The sequence below is a fragment of the Pterocles gutturalis genome, unplaced genomic scaffold, assembly GCF_000699245.1.
Source record: "Pterocles gutturalis isolate BGI_N339 unplaced genomic scaffold, ASM69924v1 scaffold9045, whole genome shotgun sequence".
NCBI classification, from domain to species: domain Eukaryota; kingdom Metazoa; phylum Chordata; class Aves; order Pterocliformes; family Pteroclidae; genus Pterocles; species Pterocles gutturalis.
The window spans coordinates 7,738-18,452 of NW_010138188.1; the positions used below are offsets into that span (position 1 = coordinate 7,738).

A 10,715-nucleotide genomic window follows, 5' to 3' on the forward strand; every position below is an offset into this window, starting at 1 on the left:
GCCGGTGGGCCTGCCGTGGGGGATGTCCGGAGGCGGATCGCAGGTGATACCTGTGGGGACATACAAGGTGGCTTTAGCATCGGCGCTGCAGCAGGACACACGCGGTTCCCAGGAAGGGAACCAACAGTGGTGAACCTGTATCAGCGGTGATGCTCTCTGTCTTTGCCTTGGAAGATCTTTCCCAAGGAAAGCACTGATCTGAGATTCTTTGTGCTGTGTTCGGCTTCCATCAGTCTCCACCCAGCCCCTGCTGCCGTGTACTTACTCTGGCAGATGGGAACGTCACCGCTCCACCTCACTCGTGTCCCAGAGCTGGAAATCACGCAGTGCCGCTGGGACGCTCCAACCAGCCTGTGCCTGGGGTCAAACAAAGTCACTCTGGTCATTACAGCACTGTCTTTGGAGGTGGCATCTTCTGCAGCAACCAAGTATTGCCTCAGTTGCCATCTAATACCGGCATTGTACAGCTCTGAACCTCAGCTCGTGTGGGGACATCCCCCCAGGTCCCCTCGGTCAGCACAGGCGGTGCATCCCTGGGGGCTCAAGGAGCTGCCGTGCCCTCTCCTCTTCCTTCTCTCCTCTAGAAAAGTCCATTTTAACAACTTTGGCTGAAGCCAAAGGTTCCAAAATGAAACCCCCTTTTGCCCTTGTACACTCCACACAACCAGACTCAGGCAGTCATGCCCTCTAATGGGCACTTAAAAATTTATAAATAAATCCCCTTCTCCAATTGCTGCTGCCATTTGGACTAGAAATTAGACTAGAAACAGACTGTTGCAATGACCAAAATTGCCTTAGTGCCAAAACTGTTTTAAATCACCCAAAGGATTCTGAGCTTTTTCCTGATCATTTGGATGATTTTTATTTGCTCTCAGCATCTGAGAACTCCAGTTTCTCCTCCAGCATGGCCTCACGCAGGTAACACCAGGGTGCTCTGGGCTCGGAGACACGAGCCCTGGTCTCTGCGGGAAGTCACACTTTGCCTGCACGTTGCAGGGAGAGCAGCAGCATTGCTGGTTCCATCCCGGCGGGCTGGAGGGCTGGGGGGGCTCACCCTTCATCGCAGGTGTAGTTCACTGTTGACCCAAAGAAGAGATCCGTTATAACGATGAGTCTGCCGTTCTCCGGTTCTCCTGGGTGATCACACTTTTTCCCTGGGTAGAAGAAGATGTGGTTTTAAGCTTCTGTAACTCAATGCCATAGGAAAAGGGACACGAATCCTGAGAGGGTGCCCAAAACCCCGGGGGAGGGAACTGAAAGGGAGGAATTACAAGGCTTTAGTTGTCACACTGCGATTGAAACAAACTAGAAGCGTCCAGAAAACATACGTTTGCAGAACTCCTGGGCTTCAGACCACGTTTGATTTTCAAGACATGTAAGGGTTGGTGATATTTGTGGATGTTTCATGTATCCAGGCCGACAAGTGTATTTCACAGTCTTCCCAACAGGAAACTCGGTCTGATTTTTATACTCCTTGTTTAGCTCAGCAAACAATAACGTTGTTGGTGTCCCACAGCCAGCTGCCAAGAAACGAAATGCGCGTGAGAAATCCGTACTGGCAGTGAAAGGCAGCTAAAGAGAAACAAGCGCATTGGTAGGCACTGTTACAAACCCCAAGGTGTTCATATTTCTTCTGTGTATTCTGATATTTATCTACATAAATTAACACTTAGCATGTAAGGACACATGCACACAATCTCTTAAAAAAATGTAAAAAAAAATATGCATGCACACCCTAAAACCAGTTTAGCCAGTTTGGTGTTTCCATGCTCCGCACATCCTACAACACTGCGCTGCCAATAGAACACCCAAGACTGTCTCTTTGCAGGAAACTACGGGCTTTAGAGATGCCACCAGGTTATTCCCAATGACACCAAACTGAACCCGGCTCCTGCGTGTGCTGGGAGCACGCTTAGTGGGTGTCACTGGGCATGTATTTCTCCCCTCCCCATGCCAGCTCTGCGGGTTGGCAGGTTTGCTTGCTGCAGGATCAGCTGTGCACGGGAGGGATGCTCAGCCGTGCACGGGAGGGATGCTCAGCCAGCACGGGAGGGATGCTCAGCTGGCACGGGAGGGATGCTCAGCCGTGCATGGGAGGGATGCTCAGCCAGCCGTGGGTGCATGGGAGCTGCGGCAGCAGCCAGCCCCACCTGTGCAGCGTGGGTACGGGAGGCTCCAGTTCCCCGAGGCCGTGCAGGAGACAGAGGGGTCTCCGAGGAGGGAGAAGCCGGGCTGGCAGCTGTAGGTGACGGACATGCCGGTGGTGAAGTTCACCCTGAGCTCCGCACTGTGCGTGGCGTGGGCGATGACGGGAGGTGGAGGACAAGGCAGCACTAACAGGACAGGAGCAGAGAACAGCATTTTAGTGATTTTGCCCGATGGATTAGCACATGTAACACAGCAAAAGACTGTCACACCTGAAGTGACACAAGTGAGGCAGAAAACACAACCTCAGGGCCCCTCCAGCACCAGGACAGTCCCGAGCATCCTCCTTCCTGACCCCGCTGTGCCCGAGCATCCTCCTTCCCGACCCTGCTGTGCCCGAGCATCCTCCTTCCCGACCCCGCTGTGCCCGAGCATCCTCCTTCCCGACCCTGCTGTGCCCGAGCATCCTCCTTCCCGACCCCGCTGTGCCCGAGCATCCTCCTTCCCGACCCTGCTGTGCCCGAGCATCCTCCTTCCCGACCCCGCTGTGCCCGAGCATCCTCCTTCCCGACCCTGCTGTGCCCGAGCATCCTCCTTCCCGACCCCGCTGTGCCCGAGCATCCTCCTTCCCGACCCTGGCACTGGAAGGTGACGTTGGCCCCGGGGTGGTACACAGCTTGCTGTCCTTCAGCCACATCTCCATTGTGGATGTCAGGGCTCGTGCAGGTGATCACTGGAAGGGAAAAGCAGCCGAGCGTGGGTGGGGGAAGCAGCTGCTGGAGCTGGGGTTCCCCTTTGGTTTTGTGAGGACAAAATTCAGGGGAGCTGTGTGACCACAACAGTCTCTCTCTTCACTCTGGGTAACAGCACTCACAGCTCACCTTCACACCGGGGATAAGGGATGCTCCAGGTTCCAGATGTCAGACAAGAAACCGCTGTTTTCCCGGTGAGGACATACCCCGGGTCACAGTGGTACTTTACTGACATTCCAGGGATGAACTCTTTCACATCCTTGCTCTCGTGCTGGCCGTTTTTGATATTTGGAGGGGAGGGACACTGTAGCACTACAAGGAGGGGAGAAAAGTCACAACTGGTGCAGAGCAGGTTCCACAAACACCCCCTGCAGGGTAAGGCAGCCTTTTAACTTCTTTCTTTCCCATTAACTTGTCCCCAGTAGCTAGGGATGTCAGAGTATGAATTTTGTTTCCATCCTACTCGCACCTATCTTCCAGCCCTGGAGAGTGGCCCCTTTTCCTCCAAGGTGAGGTGGTTCAGAAGACACCAGCTGCCACCCACCGCCTCACGGACACTTACTCTTTTCACAGGTGGGGACAGGAGGGTCCCACGTGCCCCCAAACTGGCACTGAGACTCTTGAGAGCCCTTCAAGGCGTAACCAAAATTGCATTCAAAGACAACGATGTCTGTGAGTCTGTACACAGTTTCCAGCCCAGTCGTTCCTCCATTCTCGATCTCTGGTCTTGTGCAGCCGATCGCTGGAAGCGAAGAGGACGAGGCACCGCTGGGATGTGAAGCTCATCCCGGGTGCAGGGGCACTGACCAGGGGCAGTGTCTGCTGCCGACCCTTGCCATCACTGTCATGGGCATGTCAACATTATTGACTCTTATTCTTACACCAAATATCATTATTCAGCTGCACTTGCAGTCTGTCCTTACCGGGGGACAGAAGGGTTTATCCCCAGGGACAGGTGGGGCTCCTCCTGCCTGTGGGACCCTTGGCCCCTGCCTCTCCCTGGTGATTCGGTCTGCAGCAATCAGACCAAGAGCCAAGAGGGAAGACAGGATTCAGGGAAAGAAAAAAAAACCAACACAAACCCACCTTCACAGCGGGGCCGGGGACGGCTCCAGGTTCCCGCGGCGGTGCAGGTGATGGAGGTGTTCCCGACAAGGGAGTAGCCGTCCCTGCAGCTGTACTGCACGGCAGAGCCCGGGAGGTGCGTGTCCGAGGGCTGGCCACTGTGCTCCGCGTTGGCGATGCTGGGAGGGGGAGGACACTGCACCTCTGCCAAGGAGAAGGAAAGGCAGATAAGACATATAGATGAGGCAAGAAAAAAAAAATTAAAAATCCAACCTTCAAAAACCAAAGAGGGAAGACAATTAATTCCATTAACTCGTTTGAATAAATATCTGTCATGTTAGCTGTCTTCCTATCAGTGGGTGCAGCCCCCCATTCCTTCTGCCACTCGCAACCAACCGTCACCACTGGGGACGGATGCCCACACCCCGCAGACCCCCACCTCCGCAGCGCGGCGGCAGCCCGCTCCACCGTGCTCCCCGTCCGCCGTGGTGCAGAAGATGGAGGGCTCTCCGTGGAGTGGGTACCCGGGTTCACAGGTGTAGGTCACAACATCCGCGTAGGAGAAGGTGTCCGTGGAGCGGCCGCTGTGCCTGCCGTGGGGGATGTCCAGAGGTGGATCGCAGGTGATACCTGTGGGGACGTACAAGGTGGCTTTAGCATCGGCGCTGCAGCAGGACACACACGGTTCCCAGGAAGGGACCCAGCAAGGATGAACCTGTCTTAGCGGTGATGCTCTCTGGATACAATGACCCAAATTATCCAGACACAAACCTTGTATGGAAAAAAATCACATATGGGAAGGAAAACCTGCGCCCTCCTGTGAGTCATCTCCTTGCTGCCCATGGCTGGAGGCGTGGGGCAGTTCTTACCTCCCTTCCCATAACCATTGGTGACACATGCAGAGGGAGACTGGCCACACCATTCCTACACGTGACCAGTGAGAAATACTTACCCCAGTAACAAGAGAGCTTAAAATGTTAATGGTTTTCCCAGTTTGGACCAGAATAAATAAAAGACCTTTGGAAACATTTTCAGAAGCATCCAAAACAAAACAAAATGAAAAGAAACATGGAAGATTTTACATGTAGCGTGACTTGAGAAATCTTTTGCAATAAAGCATTTGTCTTGAAAGGTGTGCCGCTTTCCCTTGCAAGCCATCCCCAAGGAACTTTGTTGTTGCCTACTTACGCTGGCAGACAGGAGCATCCCCACTCCACGAGACACTGGTGCCAGAGACCTCGCATGTTCTCTGGGAGCCTCCAACCAGCTTGTACCTGGAGTCACACAGAAGGATTTATTAATATACATTGGGAGACTTGAGATTTCTTTACAACCCATGTAAGTGGCAGCCAAGACTTCTGACTTGGGAACTGCGTTCCTTCATGTAAAGCTAAAAATCTGCTGCAGTCTCACTTGCTGCAGGACTCACCCTTCGTCACAAGTGTAATTCACTTTGGACCCGAAGAGGAGGTCCGTCAGGACAACAGCTCTGCCGTTCTCCACATCCCCTGGGTTAGCACATTGTTTTCCTGGAAGGGGACATCAGAACCGTTACCCCTCGCTGCTCCCTCGCATCCCAAACAGGGATGCTGACACAGAGAGCGAGCCACCTAAAGAAACCCCTGAAGCCAGAAAGAAGTGACAATGCTGCTGACACTTTAGATTTTTCAACACTTGCAGGACGTACTTTTGCAGAACTCCAGTGCCACAGACCATGTCTTATTCCCGAGGCACGTGATGGTCGTTGGCATCCCCGGGTGCTGGGTGTACCCCGGCCGGCACACGTATTCCACCGTGCTCCCCACGGGAAAGATGCTCTGGTTGCTGTTTGGCTCCTTCAGCCCCGCAAACGCCAGCCTGGTGGGTGCAGTGCAGCCAGCTGCCAAGGAAGATAAGCCAGGGCAGTTGTTAAAGGAGTCAAGAAAAAAAGATATTTGGTGTAGCAGGGGGAAGGCTGATGTTCAGAGCGCTGCTGGGACACTTGCCCTGCTCGCAGACTGGCACGGGTGGCTCCCAGGTGCTGTTCAGTTGGCACTGGACCACGCTGTGGCCGCGTAGAACATATCCTGGGTCACACTCAAAGGCAGCAGTGTCCTTGTGTGTGTAGGCAGTCCTAGGAGAGACTATTCTCCCATTCTGGACCTGCGGGATGGGACATCTTGCCTCTGGAAAAGAAAAGCAGATCCTCAAAACAGGCGCTTACGCAGCGTGCAGAGCTGTGCAGCTGCAAAGCCGCTTAGAGTTGCAATCCCTTGTAAGACACAAGTCTGAAAATAATTTTCCCGTAGATTATATACTGCCCGATGTCAAACACTGAGGGATAAACCCAAGCTGAAAGGTGAGGCTGGGGATGCTGGAGGCAGTGGGGGTCCTCCAGCCCCCTCCCCTCTGCCTGGCCACAGCTGTAAAAACAGCCCGTGCAAATCCTCAGCACTCGAGCAAGAAGTGCCATTGTCTGGAGGTTTCCTAGCCTTTCCCAATGGGAAGCAGCAGGGCTGGGAGGATGGCTCCCGGGTATTTGCAGGCGCACGCACAGCCCTACCTCCGCACCGCGGCGGTGGCCCGCTCCACACGCCGTTCTGCCCGTCCCGGGTGGTGCAGTGGATGGAGGGCTCTCCGTGGAGCGGGGACCCACGGTACCCACGGTCGCAGGTGTATGCTACGGATGTGCCGAAGACAAATTCATCCAGCAGCCTGCCCGTGTGCTTCCCGTTGGGAATGTCCGGAGGCGGCTCACAGGGGATACCTGCAGAGGAGCAGAACAAGGCTTCTGAGTTCAACAGCAGCACCAAAGTGCTTGAAACCCCCCAGGCTGTGGGACATAAAGACTCGTCCTGGAGATGGAGTAACTACAGTGGAGTGACCTTGTAGGTGAGGCCTTGTAGGCAACGGGGTCCCACCTCCCTGACCAGCCCCTTCTGTGACAGAAAGCAGACCGGTAAAGATCAAATATTTGTTTTGCATGGCCTGTGTACAAGCCAGCTGCACACCGGGGAGAGGCATGCACAGGCAGCAGTCGGCTTGTCACCTTAGGTTCACATGTGCCTGGAGAATCTGTAAAATGCTTTAAAATCCCAGAATGTGCCAGTAAATGTTTCTTTCTCCATATGAAACTGCTTGTGATGTGAGAGGCAGAATCCAGAAGTGCAGCTGAAAAGCTCCAGCTGAGACGTTGCTTTCTATAATCCATTCATCTTTGGGAACTTGTACCTTTTCCCAGAACATTTTCTTATCACATCAAAACCTTCGGATATTTTTCACGCCCACAGAGCAGAGAAATTCCCCATGAAAGCTTTGATGGAAAGATTTGTCAGTCTCTGCTGGAGAATAGTTACCGGATCCATGCAGACCCCCGGGGAGCTGTGAGCTACTTACGCTGACAAGTGGGAACATCACCGCTCCATGCAACGTGTCCACCAGAAATCTCACACTGTAGGCTGGCTTGGCCAATTAACCTGTGCCTGGTGGTAAAAGGATTGAACGTTCATTCCAAGGCATTTCCGTGTGAGTTATTGCCTCGTCCTCACCACCCCAGATAGTGCCAGCAAAGCTGTGCCATGGAGGAGAAGTTCCCTCCCTGGCTCTGCCCGACCAGTTTCACAGTCCATACATGTGTGCATGAGATAGGGAACACCTTGTGTTTATATAGGTACAGAGGTCTATACAGAGGCTTCTGTATAGAATTCATTTATTAGGAATGAATGAATAGGAGAGGGAAAGGGAGACTTACCTAATGCATCTCTCCAAAACCAGGACTTACCCTTCTTCACAGCTGTAGTGCACTGTTGACCCAAAGTGGAGATCTGTTAGGGAACTAATTTTCCCATTCACAGGTTCACCAGGATGACTGCATTTTCTCCCTGGGGGAGAAGAAGCCCCTCAATTAGGCATCTCTCTATCTATGCCATAGCACAACAGATGCAACTGTTACCCCAGTAATCTGTCCACATTTCCAGTTACCCCCCAAAACGGGTTTCGAATCGCATAAAGTTAACATGGCTTTACTAGTCACATAGTGTTTGAACACCAGCATACAGTTAAGGTTTTTTGCAGCATGGACAGAACCTAGCACCTATTCCTTTGTGACCAACGGAGACCGAATCAAGGAGCTATTCACTTTTACAGAACTCGAGTGCTTCTGACCACTCTCCGTTCTCAAGGCATGTAATAGCAGGTGACACTCCTGGGACTTTAGCATATCCAGGTCGGCAAGTGTATTGCACAGTCTTCCCAACAGAAAAATCAATCTCATTTTTATGCTCCTCTTTTAGCTCAGCAAAGTGAAGCCTTGTAGGAGCACCACAACCACCTGGTGAGAGAGAAAACAGGCGTGAGAATCGGGCAGGATGGGCATGCGGGGTGCAAGCACAGAAGGAACGCTGTTACGAGGAAGGGGGTTTGGTTTGCCTCGCAGAATTGTTTATTTTGATCCATAGAGCCGTTATTGAACAAACACAACATGTTTTCCCAAAGGATTCCAGAGGATCAGGTTCTTATTCCCAGGATATAATTAAATATCCCACTCACAGGGTTTAACCATGTTTTTTTAATGGGGTTAGGGGACATTAAATATCAGTGTACCCCAAGGCAGCCGTGTCATGAGTTACCTGGATGTTCAGGCCTGTTTGAGAGCTCCTGGTACAGCCTCTTGCAGATGGGAACAGGAGGCTGCCAGCTGCCATCCTCCTGGCAGAGGATTTTGGCACTGCCTTGCAGGCTGTAACCCTTGTGACACTGAAATGTCACCGTTTGCCCAGGTGCGGAGAGAGATCCTTGACCATCAACTAGCCTTCCATTCTCTATATGTGGATTGATGCAGACAGTCGCTGGAAATGATGATGTGCCGAAGGGATGTGCAAAAGAAGACAGAACAGAACGCCACAAGCTGTTAATGTTGCACCAACAAAATCTACACGACATCCACACAGACCTCCCCAGCCCCACCTTCACAGTGGAAAGGCTTGAAATGAATTTATAGCATGCAAGAGTTTATATGGGGTTAACCTTCTTGGAGGATCTGGTAGCAATGGTCAGAGTGTCCCCTGCACTCAGAGCCCCACTCTGAGCTTCTCCCCATGGGGACAGACCCTGGGACGCACCTTCGCAGCGGGGGCCGGGCTGGCTCCAGTTCCCGGATGCTCTGCAAAACACAACGGCGTTTCCCACCAGGTAGTGTCCAGGGTCACAGCTGTACGTGACAGACATTCCCGTGGTAAAAAATGCATTCCCCTGGCCGTTGTGATTTCCGCTGGGGACCCTTGGAGGCATGGGGCATGGCCGGACTGCGAGAGGGAGACAGAAAGTGCAACTCAGCGAGAGAACAGCCTGCGAGGGAAGGGGGTGGGTGTGATGCTGGGTGGGTGGGTTAGAGCCCACGGCAGGGACGGCTCTGCCTGCACACGCTGTTATGGGCAGGGCTGCCCTGGGGTGACAGCGGGCACTCACACTCACCCCTCCCACAGATGAGCACCGGCGGGTCCCAGGTCCCCCCCGGCTGGCACCGACTCTCGTAGCTGTCCTGTGTGGTGTAACCAGCGTCGCAGTCAAACTGAAGGGTCTCTCCAGCTTTGTAGGTGTCCTGAGGATTGTAGACCTTCCCGTTCTGCACCTCGGGTGTCTTACATCCGATTGCTGCGGGGAATGTGGACAGCATCCTTTAAATGTTAATGCACGGGCCAGATCCTGCACACACAGACCCCTCCCCTCTCATCACTGCCCTGTTCCTGCACCAGGACACCCAGCATCCTTTCTGCCAGCCTCACGCCCACCAGTGCAGCATCCACCCACCTTTGCAGCGGGGCCGGGGCCCGCTCCATGCCCCACTCTCAGTGCATTTGATGGACACGTTCCCGACCAGCTCGTAGCCATCCTTGCAGCTGTAGTACACGGTCGCTCCCCAGGAAAACTTGTCCAAGGTCTGTCCGCTGTGCAGCCCGTTGGCAATGTTTGGTGGCTGAGGACATGTCACCTCTGGAGAGGGAGAGGAAAAGCCCATGAGAGCGTTGGGGAGAGGTGATGGCCAAGAGAGCTCAACCCAAACCACCCGCACGTCAGATGTGGGGGAAGGCAGAGGACTCCCACCCCAGGTACTGCCGGGTCCTGTCCTGACACTCAGCCTTTGGGTGCCCCAACTCTCCTCCAACTTTTCTGGACAAAGAAGGTTGAACTGATTCATAAAAATCCATCCGGTCTCGTCCAAAGGCTGTGTCACACCCCATGCCCGTGCCTGGCCCCCAGCATCTTTCCCAGCCCTCTCCCCGTGCGCATCCTGCAGTCGGGGCGCTGGGAGGTGGGTGTTGGGCTGGAGACCCCTTGGCATTTGCTCCCACATTCAGTGAGGTGCCAGTTCCTGGACGTACGCTGTGGGGTCACCAGCCCCCAGCCCCAGAGGTACCCCACGCGCACCAACAGTTACAGAAATACTGAGCTCCGGGTGCACGGATGTAAGCTCGTTCTTTACGTGTTATAAATCTGTATACGTCATTAAAGGGGAACTTAATCCCTTGCTGAAGGGCTCTGTGACAATGGTCAGAGTGTCCCCTGCACTCAGAGCCCCACTCTGAGCTTCTCCCCATGGGGACAGACCCTGGACGCACCTTCACAGCGGGGGCCAGGCTGGCTCCAGTTCCCAGATGCTCTGCAAAACACAACGGCGTTTCCCACCAGGTAGTGTCCAGGGTCACAGCTGTATGTGACAGACATTCCCGTGGTAAAATGAGCTTTTCCCTGGCCGTTGTGATTTCCGTTGGGGAC

General features: G+C 53.8%; 1 protein-coding gene across 1 annotated transcript in view; it reads right to left on the minus strand.

The window, feature by feature from the left end:
* Window positions 1-10,664, minus strand: part of LOC104468674 (complement receptor type 1-like) — a 17,027-nt gene extending 6,363 nt beyond the window's left edge. The window contains exons 1-20 of the mRNA XM_010082894.1: window positions 10,559-10,664; window positions 9,750-9,932; window positions 9,414-9,593; window positions 9,062-9,244; window positions 7,723-7,822; window positions 7,338-7,423; window positions 6,493-6,708; window positions 5,948-6,127; window positions 5,650-5,841; window positions 5,392-5,491; window positions 5,151-5,236; window positions 4,359-4,592; window positions 3,984-4,166; window positions 3,460-3,639; window positions 3,027-3,209; window positions 2,780-2,878; window positions 2,151-2,333; window positions 1,329-1,520; window positions 1,055-1,154; window positions 51-85 (exon numbers count right to left, since the gene is read on the minus strand). Coding sequence (XP_010081196.1) covers window positions 51-85; window positions 1,055-1,154; window positions 1,329-1,520; window positions 2,151-2,333; window positions 2,780-2,878; window positions 3,027-3,209; window positions 3,460-3,639; window positions 3,984-4,166; window positions 4,359-4,592; window positions 5,151-5,236; window positions 5,392-5,491; window positions 5,650-5,841; window positions 5,948-6,127; window positions 6,493-6,708; window positions 7,338-7,423; window positions 7,723-7,822; window positions 9,062-9,244; window positions 9,414-9,593; window positions 9,750-9,932; window positions 10,559-10,664 — 3,001 coding nt within the window. The remainder of the gene's footprint in view (window positions 1-50; window positions 86-1,054; window positions 1,155-1,328; window positions 1,521-2,150; window positions 2,334-2,779; window positions 2,879-3,026; window positions 3,210-3,459; window positions 3,640-3,983; window positions 4,167-4,358; window positions 4,593-5,150; window positions 5,237-5,391; window positions 5,492-5,649; window positions 5,842-5,947; window positions 6,128-6,492; window positions 6,709-7,337; window positions 7,424-7,722; window positions 7,823-9,061; window positions 9,245-9,413; window positions 9,594-9,749; window positions 9,933-10,558) is intronic.
* Window positions 10,665-10,715: the final 51 nt, after the last annotated feature.